The 20000-nt window shown below is 41.8% G+C and overlaps 2 protein-coding genes across 3 annotated transcripts in view; one reads left to right on the top strand and one right to left on the bottom strand.

Moving 5' to 3' along the window:
• The window catches only part of nrap (nebulin-related anchoring protein), a 101641-nt gene that overhangs the window by 49215 nt on the left and 32426 nt on the right, over window positions 1-20000 (top strand). For both annotated transcript variants that reach the window (XM_055930783.1, XM_055930782.1), the window contains exons 26-33: window positions 4580-4684; window positions 4897-5004; window positions 6833-6946; window positions 7355-7552; window positions 8083-8187; window positions 11504-11602; window positions 11703-11807; window positions 19706-19813. In XM_055930783.1, coding sequence (XP_055786758.1) covers window positions 4580-4684; window positions 4897-5004; window positions 6833-6946; window positions 7355-7552; window positions 8083-8187; window positions 11504-11602; window positions 11703-11807; window positions 19706-19813 — 942 coding nt within the window. The remainder of the gene's footprint in view (window positions 1-4579; window positions 4685-4896; window positions 5005-6832; window positions 6947-7354; window positions 7553-8082; window positions 8188-11503; window positions 11603-11702; window positions 11808-19705; window positions 19814-20000) is intronic.
• Window positions 12003-20000, bottom strand: part of LOC129860409 (uncharacterized) — a 269201-nt gene continuing 261203 nt past the window's right edge. Inside the window, exon 2 of the mRNA XM_055930792.1 lies at window positions 12003-12015. The gene's annotated coding sequence lies outside the window, so the exon portion shown is untranslated. The remainder of the gene's footprint in view (window positions 12016-20000) is intronic.

The raw sequence follows: 20000 nt of genomic DNA, 5'->3' as shown, positions 1-20000 counted from the left end.
GGGAGATAAACGAACGTCGTAAGAGGCTGTATCCTGTACAGAGGCAACAGAGGGAGAAGGGTAAGCGTGCCTTTCTCATTGTGGACAAACTCTTTATAGATGGACAGCTCTTCCCGAGACTGCTCCATAACACCGTGGCTGTACTAAATTCTACCGGGACGTTAGGTTACGGAAAATTGGAACTGCACAAATATTTGAACACTATGAACTTTATCAGCACGCATACACGCTTACACATACGAACACTCGATCGCTCTCTCTTTATTGTGAAACTTTTCTAAAATGTAATATGTTTGTCTGTCTGTCTACATGTTGATATATGTTTAATTAACAAGCACTGGGAAGATATCAGAACAGGGACGTTGGGGAAAGTAACATATTGTATGGGAAACATTTGTACTGTAGTGAAGCCGTCTCTATAGTAATGCAAGGTCTCTTTCATGATCATGTGAAACGTCATTTGCTATGGAAATGCTGGGATGTGTTTTTCTCTGAAAATGTTGTTAAATGTAATTATGATGCATCTATGATGGTGATACGATATGGATTACAAGTATCATCCTCAACAATGCAAATTGTCTGGGTAATTATGTATTTGGACATCACACGTTATAGCCTTACTCATATACCGACGTACACACTCTCACTAAATCACATCCAATATCATACACATAAACCTACTGTAATGAACACAAGGGGAGACAGAGAGCTGGTTTCAAGCGCAGGGCGCAGCAGGTGTTTATTGTAAAGGTTTTAAAAAATGAAGGAGAGCCGATGCAATTTTTTTTTTTTATGTCCAACGTTTCGACAGACAATCTCTCTTCATCAGGGTACAATGACAAACACTGCGGGGTGACTCATTTATATAGTGTCAAAAGGCACACACAGGTGTCTGTAATCATTGCCAGGTGTGGCCTGATATCATTGGTTAATTCTTATATATTAAAATAGCATACAAAAAACATAAATGGATAGCGTACGATCACAGATACAATTTGGCCACATAAGCCTACAAACATTGACAATAGTAAAATCACAATAATGGATTCAGATCAAAGTCTACATTGAGCCTGAAGGGAGCAAGGGTCTTTAAATTAAAGATCCAGGCAGCCTCTCGTTTTAACAATAAATTGTCGAGGTCACCCCCTCTCCTAGGGAGGGTGACATGTTCGATGCCAATATAACGTAGAGACAAAATCGAGTGGTTTGCTTCCAAAAAGTGGACCGCAACTGGGGAAGTCAAGTTTTTGCACCTAATGGTGCTATGATTCTCCGAGATACAAACTTTTAATTCATGCTTTTATTTAGGATTTTATTGAAATGGATAACACGATTGAAGAGAAACGCACAGCTCTGCAAGGAGCTGTTAATGATGATGGCATATTCAATGAACTGATGAAAACTAACCAAGCGCTCCAGGACAAGTTGTCTACAGAAATAAAGGAACTAAGACAAAAAAGACAAGGCCGAGGACAAAGTCTACTTCTGGAGAAACCCTGACAAAAGAGGTGACAGACGCAGAGGTGACAGACTCGCCATGACAGACGCAGGAGGGTTGCCACTTACTTCTATCCACCCCCGTCTGACCAAAGCTCTACAACCAGCACCTCATCTGCTTCCAGTGCCAGCTTTTCATCCAACGAGAGACTGGGCTGAAGGAAGAGCGGAGGTGGCCGTGGGCATGCGCACCGACGAGATGCCGCACCCGACGGGGTAAGAAGAAACGACTACCAGAGGCATAGGGGACCGTTCATACGTGTTTTTCATTTATCAAGCAAGATATTGAACCCTGCCCATGTCTCCTTGCTAAACAAAGACACTGTTGTTCAGAGGAACTAGCCAACAACACAGCTGACACAAACTTCAAACTGAAGCTGGAAAGACTGAAAACTAGATACACTTCATTTATTTTAATCTTTTTTTCAATTGACATTTCTTTGTATATATCCATAAAAATCATGCCAGCTGGTTCTTGATTTCGACTGGCTGAGAAACGTTGCCTGCCTCTCTCGTCCCGACTCCCGACCCCTACACGTTCATCACTATGGGACAGTTGGAGATAGAATCTGAATATTCAAACAATGTTGCAAATGTCGGAGAGACCGACAGCAAGGTTTATACAAATCTCCGCTGTTGAAAACGTCATGTTTGTCAAAAAAAACGTGAGATAATGTCTACATGATTTTTATATTGGAGATCAAGTTTCTAACTTCCCTGGCTGGGCTGATGAGACAGTGGATTGCGCAGTCAGATGGAACAGAGTAAATAGGCATTTTAACATCATACATTTAGCCGGTCATAGCTATAACCGGTGGAATAAACAATCAGCATTTAGCCGGTCATAGCTATAACCGGTGGAATAAACAATCAGCATTCAGGATTAGACCCACCGTTGTACAAATCAATATAAATACCGTCGCTCTGACATGTTCGACCCCTTGCGCCAGGTTCAGCAATATACCTGTTCAAAATCAGAGCTGTCCTCAAAAATGTGCGGCAAAGTGCCAATTTAAAGCAGCGCAAGTGGGGACATTTAACACTAACACGGAACCCAAACCCTACACCAAACGTGATCACGACACACAGGCTAAAATATCAAAACAAAATCTGAACCAATGATATTAATTAGGGGACAGGTCGAAAAGCATTAAACATGTATGTCAATTTAGCCAGTTAGCTTGCACTTGCTAGCTAATTTGTCCAATTTAGCTAGCTTGCTGTTGCTAGCTAATTTGTCCTGGGATATAAACATTGAGTTGTTATTTTACCTGTAATGCACAAGGTCCTCTACTCCGACAATTAATCCACAAATAAAACGGCCAACCGAATCGTTTGTAGTCATCTCTCGTCCTTCCAGTCTTTTTCATCTTTGAATTTATATGGCGATTGGCATCTAAACTTTCATAGTATTACCACGTCCACCGGCAAAACAGTTCGTCTTTCAATCGCCCACGTGGGTATAACCAATGAGGAGATGGCACGTGGGTACCTGCTTCTATAAACCAATGAGGAGATGAGAGAGGCAGGACTTTCAGCGCGATCTGCGTCACAAATAGAACTGACTTCTATTTTAGCCCTTGGCATTGCAGACACTCGCGAGCAGTGTGGGTGCAAATAATTGAATAACATGGATTTCGAACTATATTTTGCGACGCTCGCGATGCGCGAGAAGTCAGTTCTATTTGTGACGCAGATCGCGCTGAAAGTCCTGCCTCTCTCATCTCCTCGTTGGTTTATAGAAGCAGGTACCCACGTGCCATCTCCTCATTGGTTATACCCACGTGGGCGATTGAAAGACGAACTGTTTTGCCGGTTTTGCCGGTGTCTGGTCTGGTCAGCATGTAACCAAAAGCAGGTCTTGGCAGTAGCACGGTTAGTAATGGCATTAATTTTAGCCTATCTAGCCATGACGCACAATGCTCATATGCTCATGGAACAACAGATGGACTGGTGAAACTTGTATCTATAATTAGAAACATAAAAAAACAAATGCTTTTTTCCCAATTTGTTTCATTCTTTTCAAAGCCAAGCCAATTGCTAAAGGATTTTGCTTGTGAGACTGCCTTGAAATGAATCTGAATCACTTTGAATCACCAAAGCTTTATTGAAAGACCACGTTTGGGAACAGCAGAACAGTACATTCCCTTTTGTATTATTTTGGATTTTGTTGAAGCCATCTCGAACTATTTGGACTGCAAACATATTTATCAAAACAGGATGCATTCTACTGTCGCTATTATTAGTTACTGTATCCTATTTAATAAACGGTATCAATCCACAATGGACTAGGACAATAATATTCCGTGCCCTCCAGCCGAATTGTAGTTGATGATAACTAAAGACCTTCAATAGCGTACAAAACTTGAGACAACCGCATGCATAATTAAGCCATGAAAAACGTTGATTGGCCAGTGAATGGTCAAGCCCTCATCACACTTACAACTTGTTTATTTGATCAAAACCCAGCCATTTTGCGCTACAACAAAGAATTATAGCCCTGAACATGTCATTTCTCACAGACAAGAAAATGTATAATTCGTTGTAGGACTGTACAATAGTTTTGTCACGTTCCTGACCTGTTTTCTGTTAGTTTGTGTATGTGTTAGCTGGTCAGGACGTGAGTTTGGGTGGGCAGTCTATGTTTTCTGTTTCTATGTTGGTTTAAGGGTGACCTGATATGGCTCTCAATTAGAGGCAGGTGGTTTTCATTTCCTCTGATTGAGAGCCATATTAAGGTAGGTGTTTTCACACTGTTTGTTTGTGGGTGGTTGTCTTCCGTGTATGTATGTTATTTCGTACCACACGGGACTGTTTCGGTGTGTATGTAGTCTGTTCCTGTTCATGCGTTCTTCGTGTCTATGTAAGTTCTCATGTTTAGGTCAGTCTACGTCGTTTGTTATTTTGTATCATTTCAAGTGTAGTTCGTGTTCGTTTTTCGTCTTGTAAATAAATTTATTATGGCATCATACCTCGCTGCACATTGGTCTTCAGATCCCTCTCTCCTCTCCTCGTCTGAGGAGGAGGAAGATTTAGAGTTTCGTTACAAGTTTTCACAACAAGGTTGACCTGTGTTTTTCAGAGGCTGTACAGGGAAAAGGGGGAACATATCAAGCACAACTACACACTCTCCGGAGATCTGCCTGAACACGTGCAGGCCAAGCTCAATGCCATGAACATCAGTGAGGTCAGTACCCTAGACACCCACACACTCCTGCAAAGATGAATAATGAATAGAGTGCTGCCTATTCATCCATCCATTGATCCATTAAGTTACCCGTTCTCTCACTTGGTTTTGCAAGAGAAATCAAGCAAATGTGGATCGTTTTTTTCTGATTACCTATCGTTGGATCCATTTGTGCCGGTAGTTTACGGACTCTGACTTTTTTGTGTTGGCAGACCCGCTATAAGGAGTCGTGGACTAAAATCAGAGATGGTGGCTACAAGCTCCGTTTGGATGCCATTCCCTTCCAGTCAGCCAAAGCATCTGGGAACATACTTAGTAATGTGAGTTTGATTTTACATCATATATATATATAATGTTATTATATTGCATATAAAGAAAGACCATGAAAACTGTCAACACTTTTTTTTTCATGAATTAATGCTGTATATATTTTCGAGTGCATTCGGAAAGTTCACCTTTTCCACATTTTGTTACTTTACAGCCTTATTCTAAAATTGATTAAATACATGTTTTCTCTCATCAATCTACACGCAATACCCCATATCGACAAAGTGAAAACAGGTTACTTATTTACATAAGTATTCCGACCTTTTGCTATGAGACTCGAAATTGAGCTTTTGCCATGAGACTTCAACTTGATTGGAGTCCACCTGAGGTAAATTCAATTGATTGGACATGTTTTGGAAAAGCACACACCTGTCTATAAGTTCCAACAGTTGATAGTGCATGTTAGAGAATAAAACAAGATAGAATGAATTGTTCGTGGAGCTCCGAGACAGGATTGTGTCGAGGCACAGATTTGTGGAAGGGTACAAAAAACTTCTGCAGCATTGAAGATCCCCAAGAATACAGTGGCCTCCATCGTTCTTAAATGGAAGAAGTTTGGAACCACCAAGACTCTTCCTAGAGCTGGCCACCCGGCAAAACTGAGCAGTCGGGGGAGAAGGGCCTTGGTCAGGGAGGTGACCAAGAACCCAATGGTCATTCTGACAGAGTTCCTCTGTGGAGATGGGAGAAATTTCCAACAGGACAACCATCTCTGCACCACTCCACCAAATCAGGCCTTTATGGTAGAATGATTAGGACCTCAGACTGGGGCAAAGGTTCACCTTCCAACAGGACAACGACCCTAAGCACACAGCCAAGACAACGCCAGAGTGTCTTCGGGAAAAGTCTCTGAATGTCCTTTAGTGGCCCAGCCAGAGCCCAAACTGAAATCCAATCAAGCAACTCTGGAGAGACCTGAAAATAACTGTGCAGTCCTCATCCAACCTGACAGAGCTTGAGAAGAATGGGAGAAGCTCCCCAAATACAGGTGTGCCAAGCTTGAAGCAACATACTCAAGAAGACTCGAGGCTGTATTCACTGCCAAAGATGCTTCATCAAAGTAATGAGTAAAAGGTTTTAATACTTATGTAAATGTGATATTTCAGTTTTTTATTTGGAATACATTTGCAAAAAAATCAAAACCTGTTTTTGCTTTGTCATACTTGAGTATTGTATGTAGATTGACGAGTTAAAAAAACAATGTAATCCATTTTAGAATAAGGCTGAAACTGTCGGGTATGAAGGGAAGACCCAGATGCAGACCACGTCGAACAATAGTTTAATATTCCAACAGGGGCAGGCAATAAACAGGTCAAGGCAGGCAGGGGTCAATAACCAGAGGTGGGGCAACGGTACCGGGTGGCTGGCAGGGTCAGTGGCAGGCAGAGTGGTCAGGCGGGCTCAGAGTCAGGACAGGCAAGGGTCAAAACCAGGAGGGCGAGAAAAGAGAGACTAGAAAAGCAGGAACTGAGACACAAAACGCTGGTTGACTTGAACAGACAAGACAAACTGACAACAGACAGAGAACACAGGTCTAAATACACAGGGGATAAAGGGAAGATGGGCGACACCTGGAGGGAGTGGAGACAATAACGAAGACAGGTGAAACAGATCAGGGTGTGACAGAAACGTAACTAAATGGGTCTGAATACTTTCCGAATGCGCTGTACATGTATATTTTATTTTGGGTGAAATTTGATTCCAGACGATATAATTTAAAAGCATGATTTAAATGCGTATTTCCAAAGTGATCCTCTCTGTGAAACATCTGAACACACAGTACATAAAACATACTGTACGCATATAAAACGTTTGTTATAGCACAAGTACAAGGAGCAGTTTGAAAAGACCAAGGGGCATATGATTGGAATGAAGGGACTGGAGAACAACATGAACATGTCTCACTCTGTGAATGCCAGCAAACTGCAGAGTGACGTGAGTACCAGCTCAACATGAGCAATGGGTTTGTATCAGAGTAATATGGGTGTACAGGGTGTAGTATGAAAGGGAGTGATAGGAGTGTAGATTAATACACTTCATACAGTAAGGCAGTGTTTCTCAACCAATTCCTGGTGGAAACCCCCAGGGGTGTGTTCTAGTCCAGCAACAATCCATCTGATTAAACTATTTCCGAGCATTTGATGAATTGAATCAGGTGTGTTTCTGTTAGAGAAAAAAATGTGCACACCCTGATGCTCAACCACAAATGGATTGAAAAAGACTGCAAAACGTTAAATGTTGAGTGTATTGAAATGGTGTCGTGCGAGTGATGTAGGGGGACATGCACTGTTAGAGTATATGGTGTTATTGAATTGTATTCTCTGTCTCTCTCTAATTTTGCAGATCAAGTATAAGCAGGACTCTGTGAATAAGCGCTCTCAGTACCACCTTTCTATGGACATGTTGGAGATGGCCCACGCTAAAAAAGCCCAGACTCTGGCCAGTGAGCAGGACTACCGGCTTACACTCCACCAGTACACCACTCTACCTGATGACATGAATGTGCAGGCCGCTAAGAGAGCCTACCAGCTACAGAGCGAGGTAACAACCGCTCACCAGGGGTGTATTCACTAGGAACCAAATGGTTGAAACTGGGAGGGACCTACATTTGTCCAATAAGAAACTATTGTTCTCATTGAAAAACGTTACGCTATGGTTTTCTACAGTGTGCACCAATGAATACAACCCAGCTAACCAGTAACTTTTTCCCACTAGCTGCCATTTGCTCAGTTATTCATATTTTGATATAGAATTAAAATGTTAAAAAACCGTTGCTAATGTCAGAAGGTTTCTAGAACAATAAGATAGTCAAACAAAAGACCAAGCTTTGTTCAGGGAACCTTCTCTCGTAGTGTTTAGACGTCATAAGAAGGGTTTTGTTTCTAGACTGGTCATTGAATGTCTCTGGATAGGGGAGCGTTATTCCCAACAGTGTCAAAGAACATTTAAAGCACACTGAAAACACTTTTGTGTATTGTGTTCGATAGTTTGTTAGATAGCAGTGTGCTACTTTGCATATTGAACCAACAATTTTGTTTGTGTGTGCGTGCGTGTGTGCATGTGGCCCTCAGAAAGTGTACCGCTCTGACCTGAACTACCTGCGTGGTGTAGCCTGGATCAGCACCGGGGCCCTGCAGATGGAGGGCTTCAAAAGGGCCACAGACCTTATTAGTGAGGTGAGTCAAACGCCACTCTGTCCTTAGCTGCCACCCAGGGGAGACTTGGTCCAGAATGAAATCAAAGACGAGTAGTCGACAAGTGCATTGTACTTGACTCCGCAGCGCTTACCATGAGTGCGATCTTGCCTTTTTAAAAGGTGCATTGTCAGTACCATTTAGGAAACTGCTCTATAGCCCTCTGACCGTCTTCCAAATGAGAGGCTAAACTGAGGTCCTGACTCTTTGTGGTCATTAAAGATACCATTGGACTTATTAAGTATAGTATGTCAACCATGAAATAGAATGTCGAAATGTATGCAGTGCACACACATGAATGAATGTTGATTTGGATAAAAGTGTCTGCTAAATGGGGTATATTATTATATATTACTTTGTTTCAACATCACAGTCTCTGGGCTTTTCGGCTGGCGCTAAGACAGTGCTCTTGTCAAATGCATGTTAGTTGGCAATTTTGTCATGCAACAACTGGCACTCCGGGATTTCCCACCCCTTGACCCATGTTCAGCAATTTACCTGTCTAGCATCAGCTCACTTTCGCCGAGGTGAGAGGGGTAGCAATATTTGAGGTGTGTCCTTAAAAACAAGTGACAGTGTCATACAGAGCAAATGGGGAGAATTAAGACCCACCAAAAGCACGTCCTAGCGGTAACACAGTTGATAATGGCATGGATTTTTAGAGCGGATGCGCAGCCTATCCAGCCATGATGCGCAGTGCCCATATGCTCATGGAACAAGATTTGTTATTTTTGTGATGGTGAACCTTGTATTTTAGAGACCCCCCCCCCCCCCCCCCCCCCCTCCCCCCATTTCGTTACATTTGATTAATAACCAAGCATAGCCTCCCATCCCCTCAATGAAGGCTGTTTATGTTATCTTTCCCAATGCATTCGCCAAGTAGCCAAGTTCATGATGCTGTTGACCTTAACAATGGCCCCAGGACCATTGGAAGCAAAATAGCCCCATAACATCAAAGATCCACCACCGTATTTTACAGTAGGTGTGGGGTTATTTTCTGCTTATGCGTTCTCATTTCAATGCCAAATCCACCACTAGTGTGTGTAGCCAAAGAGCTCTATTTTCATGTTATCTGACCAAGGTACCGGTTCCAATCTGCCGTTTAGCAAACTCCAGGTTACATTTCTTGGATGACATGAAAATAGAGCTCTTTGGCCATGCACACCAGGGGGTGTAAAGCCATAAAACATATGTTTTTCCTGCAGCAGACTATGATCGATAATGCCAAAAGCCGAACTGAAGTCAAACAAAACATCCCCCACAATCTTTTTATCATCAATTTCTCTAAACAAGTGCTGTGCTTGTTGAGTGTCCTTCCCTATAATCGTGCTGAATGTTTGCTGTCAATTTGTTTACTGTGAAATAGCATTGTATCTGGTCAAACACAATTTTTCCCAGAAGTTTACTAAGGGTTGGTGACAGGCTGATTGGTCGGCTATTTGAGCCAGTAAAGGAGGCTTTACTATTCTTAGGTAGCGGAAAAACTTTTGCTTCCCTCCAAGCCTAGGGACACACACATTCTAGTAGGCTTAAGTAGAAGATGTGGCAAATAGGAGTATCAATGTCATCCGCTATTATCCTGAGTAATTTTCCATCCAAGTTGTCAGAACGCGGTGTCTTGTCATTGTTGGTAGACAACAATAATTTGTTCACGTCTTTCACACTAACTTTACGGAATTTAAAATTACAATGCTTCTCTTTCATTATTTGGTCAGATATACTTGGATGTGTAGTGTCAGCGTTTGTTGCTGGCATGTCATGCCTAAATTTACCAATCTTGCCAATTAAAAAATTATTAAAGTAGTTGACAATATCAGTTGGTTTTGGGATGAATGAGCCATCTAATTCAATGAAAGATGGAGCTGTTTGCCTTTTTCTCTAAAGCTTTTTACTATCATTCTTTACTTCATTTATCTTTGTTTCATAGTGTAGTTTCTTCTTCTTTTTATTCAGTTGAGTCACATGATTTATTAATTTGCAGTATGTTTGTCAATCAGTTGTGCAGCCAGACTTATTTGCCATTCCTTTTGCCTCATCCCTCTCAACCATAAAATATTCTTTAATTTCTCATCAATCCACAGGGATTTACAGTATTTACAGTCATTTTATGATTGGGTGCATGCTTATTAGTAACTGGAATAATCAATTTCATAAATGTGTCAAGTGCAGCATCTGGTTTGCTCCTCATTACACACCACGAACCAACAAATATTCTACATATGAATCACTACAAAACTTATTGTATTACTTCTTATACACTATATTAGGCCCAGCCTAACTTTGGTGTTCCTAGAAATGGCTTCTATATTGTGATCACTACATCCTATGGATATGGATACTGCTTTCAAGCACATTTCTGCAGCATTAGTAAAGAGGTTATCAATACATGTTGATGATATCATTCCTGTGCTGTTTGTTGCAGGCACTGATTACATTTTGAAGCTTTTTCTTGAGTAGGCAGCTTGAGGAAAGCCGATCAATATTTAAATCAACCAGAAAATATACTTCTCTGTTATCACATACATTATCAAGCATTGCACACATTATCCAGATACTGACTGTTAGCACTTGGTGGTCTATAGAAGCTTCCCACCAGAATGTGCTTTAGGTGAGGCAGACGAACCTGTAGCCATATTACTTCAACAGTAATTAATCTTTACAGGAATGTGGTTCTGAATATAAACAGCAACATCTCTACCATTGGCATTTCTAGCTCGATTGCTCTGAGCGCACATGATGAGTATAGTTAGCAGTATTTATTATAATCATCAATGTCTTTCAAAATACATTGAGTACTCTTACAGCATTTCCCTCACCCAGACAACAAAAACTGTGCAAAAAGTTGCCCAATTCGCAGGAGGGAAACTTCCTGGTGTGTGTGGTGCTCAAGTTCAGAACGGCTGTCAGTCAAAACCCATACAGCACAGTGAAGTGCAGAGCCAGAGCCCTGACATCATTTATAGCATGTTACTGGCCAGGCACTGCGTTCCAATTTAGGCGCTTATCAGTGCCCAAATCTGTCATTTTTAACCTTTTACGAGTGCAAAAGGCTACACATCCTGTGTTGTGTGCTTATTCCTGTATCATTGATATGTTCTAGGCTATTTTAAGACCTTAAGGAGCATCAGGTACTGCTAGAAGGTCCATATTTTTGTGAGACATTACACTAGTCACGCAAAACACGAATAAACGATTTACTTATCCATTATACGTGCTTTATTGCAAGGTGCTATTATATAGTGCTACCTAATATACTCATATGAAAATGTTAACCTCTTCATTTTGTCCTCTCCAACAGACAAAATACCGCCAGCAGCCCTGCTCCTTCAAGCACACGTCTGTCGCAGACTCACCAGACATTGTCCATGCCAAACTCAGCAATAAGCTTACCAACGAGGTGAGACACTTATCGTTACACTGCGAGTTACATATCTTCACATAGTCCTGAACAGACATTCAAAATATCATTTTTTTCTAACATTTCTTTCTCTCGCCAGCGCCTGTACAAGGAGAAAGGGGCGAATGACAGGCATAACTACACAATGACGCTGGAGAGACCGGAGATAACACAGGCTAAGATCAACGCGGCTAACTTCAGCGAGGTATATCTGTCTTAGCCTTGGGCCGGGATACAATTCATTGTATTAGCCCTGTTTATACGCGGTTCTAACGTGTACTTTTGTCCTGATCTTGTCCATGTTCTGATTGCGCCCACATTTTTAGACGGGTGTAGATGATTAAAACACGCATCCTGACCACCTCCGGAAGTAGACCCAATTTGCATTAAGATAATTTGCATAACATAAAAATCTCAACTAAAATGTGTGCCGTTTTCGGACGACGTTGTGTCGATAAAACGTTATTGGAGACAGGAGACCAAGTTGAGACATTGGACGAGGTGGATAAGGTATAGCAAAGGCAGTTTATTCAAAGGTAAAGATATCTGGCAAAGCGTGCTGCACAGCCTCGTTCGTCTAGCTCGTAAGGAACCATCGGAAGAGAGAGAGCTAAACATGGAGTGCAGTTACATTTTATACAGTAAATGACGTAGGTTGATTCTGGTAGTCTGGCCTTCTGATTGGTCGATCTGGGTCGTGGGTAGTCCTGTTCGGGCCTGGTGTCGACGTTCCATTGGCTCTTAACGTTGTTCTTTGTCTTCGAGTCCCAACCTTGAAAAGAATGTGTGTGCGTGTTGTTGTTGCAGGGGCCTGTTCTGGGTGTGGGTGTGTGTGTCTGTGGTTGGTATCTGATGAGAGCAGAATGTGTCTAAGAGAAAAGAGGGGGTGGGTGCATGATGTGCAAAGAATAGCTTATGTTGAGAAGTTGTTATAACCAGTTTCCAGTATCTATTACAATTTCTTACAGTTGTTACATTATATCCTTGTTTCTTCCTCGGAGCTTTATGAGTATAGTTAGTCTATCAATTTATCATCACCATTCAACGTGATCACACTGTTGTGCTCGCTTTCCTTTCAAACGCCAGTTCTTTGGTCTGCGATATTTTAGGCCTATATGCAGCAATCAAGAGCAAGCTTGCATCAAAAAATGTAATCAATTTTAGAATAAGGCTGTAAGCTAATAAAATGTGGAAAAAGTCAAGGGGTCTGAATACTTTCCGAATGCACTGTACTTGGGGTACCAGTACCGAATCAATGTGCAGAGGTACCAGGTAATTGAGGTAGATATGTACATGTAGGTAGGGATAAAGTGACTAGGCAACAGGATAGATGATAAACAGTAGCAGCAGCGTATGTGATGCAGTCTGAGTTAAATAGCTACACTACTAACTATTTAGCAGTCTCATGGCTAGGGGTTAGAAGCTGTTTAGAGTCCGGTTGGTTCCAGACTTGGTATCTGTAGCCCTTGGTACGCAGTAGCACAGATATCAGCCTATGACTTAGGGGGCTGTCTTTGTCTTTGACAATTTGTAAGGCCTGGTATAGAGGTCCTGGATGGCAGGGAGCTCAGCCCTAGTGATGTCCTGGGCCGTACGCACTACATTTTAGTCATTTAGCAGCTGCGCTTATGTAGAGTGACTTACAGTAATGAGTGCATACATTTAAATACTTTTTTTCGTACAGGTCCCCCTTGGGAATCGAACCCATAACCCTGGTGCTGCAAGTGCCATGCTCCACCAACTGAGCTACACAGCACTACCCTCTGTAGTTCTTTGCGGTTGGATGCCAAGCAGTTGCCATACCAAGTGGTGATGCAGCCAGACGAGATGCTCTCGATGGTGCAGCTGTAGAACTTTTTGAGGATCTGTCGAATCTTTTCAGCCTCCTGAGGGGGAAGAGGCATTGGCGTTCCTTTTTCATGACTGTGTTGGTGTGTGTGGACCATGATAATTCCTTTGCAAGAGGAAGCTCTCGACCCGCTCCACTACAGCCTCGTCTACGTGGATGGGGGCGTGTTCGGCACTCCGTTTCCATGATCAGCTCCTTTGTCTTGCTGACGTTGAGTAGAGGTTGTTGTCCTGGCACCACACTGACAGGTCACTGACCTCCCTATAGGCTGTCTCATTGTCGTCAGTGATCAGGCCTACCACCATCGTGTTGTCAACAAACTTAATGATGGTGTTGTAGTCGTGCGCGGCCATGTAGTCATGTGTGAACAGAGAGTACATAATGGGAATAAGCACACACCCCTGAGGGGTCCCAGTGTGAGGGTCAGCATAGCGGATCTGTTGTCTACCCTCACCACCTGGGGGCAGCCCGTCAGGAAGTCCAGGATCCAGTTGCAGAGGGAGTTGTTCAGTCCCAGGGTCCTGAGCTTAGTGATGAGCTTGGAGGGCACTGTGGTGTTGAACGCTGAGCTGTAGTTAATTAACAGCATGCTCACATAGGTGTTCCTCTTGTCCAGGTGGGAGAGGGCAGAGTGGAATGCAATAGAGATTGCGTCATTTCTGGATCAGTTCGGGCGTATGCGAATTGGAGTGGGTCCAAGGTGTTTGGGATGATGGTGTTGATGACCAGCCTTTCAAAGCATTTAAAGGCTACAGCTGTGAGTGCTACAGGGCGGTAGTCATTTAGACACGTTACCTTGGCATTCTTGGGCACAGGGATTATGGTGGTCTGCTTGAAACATGTAGGTCAGGGCTGCCCAACCCTCTTCCTGAAGATCTACCGTCCTGTGGGTTTTCAGTCCAACCCTACTTTAACACTCCTGATTCTACTAATTAGCTGCCCAACAAAAACCTTAACTAGCTGAATTAGAAATGCTAAATTAGGGTTGGACTGAACCTACAGAACAGTAGATCTCCAGGAAGAGGGTTGGGCAGTCCTGATGTAGGTATTACAGACTGGGTCATGGAGAGATTGAAAATGTCAGTGAAGACACTTGCCAGCTGGTCAGCGCATGCTGTCTGGCCCCGCACATTGCCTACAGAGAGAGAGATCACACAGTCGTCCATGCATGGTTCAGTATTGCTTGCCTCGAAGCAAGCATAGAAGGAATTTAGCTCCTCTGGTAGACTCGCGTCACTGGGCAGCACGCATCTGGGTTTCCCTTTTGTAAATCTGATTAGCGTCAGAGCCGGTGTAGTAGGATTCGATCTTAGTCAACAGTTTCCTGTGTGTATCAAGAATGGTCCACCACCCAAAGAACATCCAGCAAACTTAACACAACTGTGGGAAGCATTGGAATCAACATGGGCCAGCATCCCTGTGAAAAGCTTTCGACACCTTGTAGAGTCCACACCCTGACAAATTGAAGCTTTCTGAGGGCAAAAGTTATCAGATTAAGAAATGACAGGTTCACTGTGCACTTCATGCAGGCTACACTTCCAGTCCCCCAGCACGTAGGTCAAAAACCTTCCTTATTGATCACAACAACACAATGCAATGAATCATTTTATAATTGTTTTCAAGTGAGTGCAACCTTCTAGTGTAGGCTGTAAACTGCACTAAATATGCCATTTGAATAACCGCTCAAAAGCCCTGCGTTTTGAAGAAATGCTTCATTACAAAATATGTCCATCTAGCCTATAGGCCTGATTAGGCAACCAATTGGACCATTATACTTAATTGATTAATTGGAAGAAGAAAAAAAATCGGTGCAGTCAAAAACGTGATTTTCCCAAGCTTCATATACTGTATATATATACAGTGCATTTAGAAAGTGTTCATACCCCTTGACTTATTCCACATTTAGTTTTTTCTCACCCCTCTACACACAATATCTCATAATGACAAAGTGAAAACATGTTTTTAGACATTTTAGCCAATATATTGAAAGTTAAATACAGAAATATCTAATTTACCTAAGTATTCACACCGCTGAGTCAATACATGTTAGAATCACCTTTGGCAGTGATTACAGCTGTGAGTCTTTCTGGGTAAGTTTTAAGAGCTTTACACACCTGGATTGTAGATTATTTGCCCTTTCAAAAATCTTTAAGCTCTGTCAAATTGGTTGTTGATCATTGTTAGACTGCCGTTTTCATGTTTTGCCATAGATTTTCGAGCCGATTTAAGTCAAAACTGTAAGTAGGCCACTCAAAAACATTGTCATCTTGGTAAGCAACTCCAGTGTAGACTTGGCCTTGTGTTTTTTGGTTATTGTCCTGCTGAAAGGTGAATTTGTCTCCCAGTGTCTGTTGGAAAGCAGACTGAACCAGGTTTTTGCCTGTGCTTAGCTCTATTCCATTTCTTTTTATCCTAAAAAACTCTCTGGTCCTTGCTGATGACAAGCATACCCATAACATGATGCAGCAACAACCATGATACAACAAAATATGAAGAGTGGTACTCACTGATGTTTTGGATTTGGCCCAAACATAACACGTTGTACTCAGGACATGAAGTTAACTTTTTTGCCACATTTTTTTGCAGTTTTACTTTAGTGCCTCATTGCAAACATGCATGTTTTGGAATATTTTGTGAAGTAACTACAATGTTCCTGATCCATCCTCAGTTTTGTCCAATCTCAGCCATTAAACTCTAACTCTTTTGAAGTCACAATTGGCCTCTGGTTGAAATCCCTGAGCAGTTTCCTTCCTCTCAGGCAACTGAGTTAGGAAGGACGCCTGTATCTTTGTAGTGACTGGGTGTATTGATACACCATCCACAGTGTAATTAATAACTTCACCATGCTCAAAGGGATATTTAAAATCTAATTTATTTTTATTTTTACCCATCTACCAATAGGTGCTCCTCTTTGCGAAGTATTGTAAAACCTCCCTGGTCTTTGTAGTTGAATCTGTGTTTGAAGTTCACTGCTCGACTGAGTGACAGATAATTGTATGTGTGGGGTACAGAGATGAGGTAGTCATTCAAAAATCATGTTTGACACTATTATTGCACACAGAGTCCATGCAACTTAATATGTGACTTGTTAAGCAAATGTTTACTCCTGCACTTATTTAGGCTTGACATCACAAAGGGGATGAATACTTATTGACTCAAGACATTTTAGCTTTTCATTTTTATGAATATGTAAACGCGAGGTTCGGAATGTAATCCTATCACAGCTGTTCGGCTAGGGATAATGCAAGGTATAAATTACACTGTAATCTGGCACGCTTCACCCATTGTGTCTAGATGTCTTGCAAGTGGATTGTTGACAGATCTGGATAGTGAAACTATTTAAGAGGCCTCCCGAGTGGCGCAGTGGTCTAAGGCACTGCATCGCAGTGCTAGCTGAGCCACTAGAGATTCTGGGTTTGAGTCTAGGCTCTGTCGCAGCTGGCTACAACCGGGAGACCCATGGGGTGGTGCACAATTGGCCTAGCGTCGTCCAGGTTAGGGGAGGGTTTGGCCGGCAGGGATGTCCTTGTCCCATCGCGCACCATCGACTCCTGTAGTGGGCCGGGTGCAGTGCATGCTGATACGGTCGCCAAGTGTTTCCTCCGACACATTGGTGTGGCTGGTTTCCGGGTTAAATGGGCATTGTGTCAAGAAGCTGTGCGGCTTGGTTGGGTTGTGTTTCGGAGGACGCACAGCTCTTGACCTTCAATTCTCCCGAGTCCGTACAGGAGTTGCAGCGATGAGACAAGACTGTAACTACCAATTTGATACCATGAAATTTTATTTTTATTTTTAATTCTCCCCCAAAAATCTACTATTTAAATCATCATTATCACACCATCTAAAATTATTGATAGGTGGCACCATTGACTTATGGCATCAATATGTGTCTTAAAATAAATAAATGCATATTATTTTTGAAAGAATACATGTGTAATAATTAGCTTTTATGGAGGGACCAGGAAACTGTACACAATGCGGACACAGTGGAAAGATAAGAGACATTTTTTTTAATACTACATATAGATGCATGTCTGAAAATCAGACAATCACAATCAGAACATAGGCAAGAGCAGGACACAGGACCCATGTCAGCGCTAGGTATAAACAGGGCTATAGAGCAGCACGGTAGGCAGCTGACAATGTGCCTTTTGCCCTCATACCGCATTCGCAGAGATCACATTCTCAGTAAATGTTGTGCAAGCGTAAATTGCCTTAAAAAGTTAAAGCGTGCCGTGGATTGAAACAGCTGGCCTAAGTCTTAGCTAGAGTGTTTGTTAAAAAGGTTTTGCAGCAATTGTATTTTTGTATTTAACCTTTATTTACACAGGGAAGTCCCGTTGAGACCATGTCTCTTTTGCTTCACAAAATAATGCTGCAAGAAATACAGTAATTAGTGATACAATAACAACAATAAAGGCGGGATCATGAGAAATGCTAAAATACAAATATAATGATAAAAGACACGTACATTAGTCTTAACCAGAACCATTTACCAGAACCCTAAAATGATTGAAAGGCACTAGTGCATCTAAATAAAAAGGAATTTCAAGAGTTAGCCATTCCTGTGAGCAAGTAAGGTATTTCATACTTTTGTAGGAGGAGCGACGTAAGGTAAAATGGTTGTTTCTGCATGAAAGCTTTGCAAGTGAATAGAAGGCAATGTTGCGTTGCCAGTGACGGCCAGCCCACATTCTGATACAGATCACAGTGATGTGTGCAAAATTGGTCACTCGTAGCAGAGTGCACTATGATAAACAACATCCAGTGGTTTTAAAGAAGTGGCAGCTGGGTTTATATAGATTATGTAGCCATAGTGACAGGAAAGTTGACTCAATCATTTCTTCCCTGCTATCAAGGCACAGTATATTTCTGTAGAAGAAGCCCAGGTTAATGATCAGTTTCTTCGTTAGCTCATATGTTTTTTTTTTTTTTAAATGTGTTTTAAATTACAACTTGTCATCACTCCAAATGCCAAGGTATTTACATTAGGGGACTTGCTCAATTTGTGTTCCATTTAACGTGCAAATATGTACGTCTGTATAGTCAAAGTTGTGCTCCAGAGGATATTATATAGGCCTGCTTTTTGTATCTGCATGCAGTACCAGTTTAAGGTCAGGAAGAGTTTTTTTGTACGATATTAAAAGCAATCTGCAGATCAGCTATAGCCTGGTTCACAGAGGAGGCAGAAGAGTACAGCCCAGTGTCATCAGCATAAAAGTGTAGCTTACAGTTATTTACTAAGGAACCAATATAATTTAAATACTGTGTGAATATTATTGGCCCTAACATAGACCCTTAAGGAACTCCTTTTGTGACTTTGAGGAATTGCGAGATGACATAGTCAGCAATTGAGGTCATTAGGTCGTTTTTTTTTTTAACCAAGCACATGCATTTCTATCAAGTCCGCCAGTGGACAGCTTTGTAATAACACTGAATGATCCATAGTGTCGAAAGCTTTTAACAGGTTTATAAACAAGGTAGTGCAATGCTGTTTTTTTTATCAAGAGAGCATACAATATAATTGACAACAAGGGATGCAGCTGAGATGTCCTTGTCTCAATCCAGATTGATTATGTACTGTATTTAGGATACAGTTTCTGTTAAAGAAGGAGCGACTTTGAGAGTTTATCAATAACTCTAGTACTTTAGCCAAAAACGAAAGTGTTGATATCGGGCAGATGTGAAGAGGAAAAACATGCGCTGTTTTCCATTCTTTAGGAATAATCCCAGAAATAAATATTACTAAGAAAATACGGGCTATGGGTTTGACAATAAGAGGGACTGTCACAACTAGATGACCAGGATCTGGTCTGCCCGCGGACTTAACATCTATAGTAAGCAAAGAATCAAGCAAGTCCTTGTCTGTAAACTGATTAAAGGAATACAAGGGATCCCTGGGTGTCTGTTGAGCTCCACACTGTCTACAGTCTGCGTAGAAACACAAGGTAGAGCTAAATTCTCAAATATTGAGAGTAAAAAACCATCACATATTTCTATTTTGTCAGTGATGGGGCCAGAAACTGACATGATTTGGGCAGCGAGATGTAATCGTTTTCCAAAATGTAGATACCACCAGAAAGGGAGTCTAGATAGGAAGTTGAGTTTGACAAACAGCTCAGGCGTAATGATGGGATCTCCAATGAACAATTGTAACATTAGATGATGAATAACTGATCCAGTCTACGTTAACGCTTATGAAGGCTCTGGCAAACCAGGGCCTGGACTTACTGATGGTTTGTTTCCCTCTTCAGAGCAAGTACAGGGAGTCATGGCACACTCTAAGGGCTCAGGGCTACAAACTGACCATGCAGGACATCCCCTTCCAGGCTGCCAAAACCTCAATGGATTTAGCCAGCAATGTGAGTAATACTCCGTTTATGGATGCACTCTTTTGAAAGTACAGCAGTTGTAATAATAGCCATTTTTATATATTAGAAAATGTGCTAGAATTGTGTAAGAAATACAAAGAATATAACCCTGGAGAAATAAATATGTTTATTGAACCCATTTTTATTTAGGTTATTGTACCACCTGCTGGCCATTCAT

Source organism: Salvelinus fontinalis, chromosome 8, assembly GCF_029448725.1.
Source record: "Salvelinus fontinalis isolate EN_2023a chromosome 8, ASM2944872v1, whole genome shotgun sequence".
Taxonomy (NCBI): Eukaryota; Metazoa; Chordata; class Actinopteri; order Salmoniformes; family Salmonidae; genus Salvelinus; species Salvelinus fontinalis.
The sequence above is the reverse complement of the archived record's forward strand: the minus strand, read 5'-3'. Positions and strand labels throughout refer to the sequence as shown.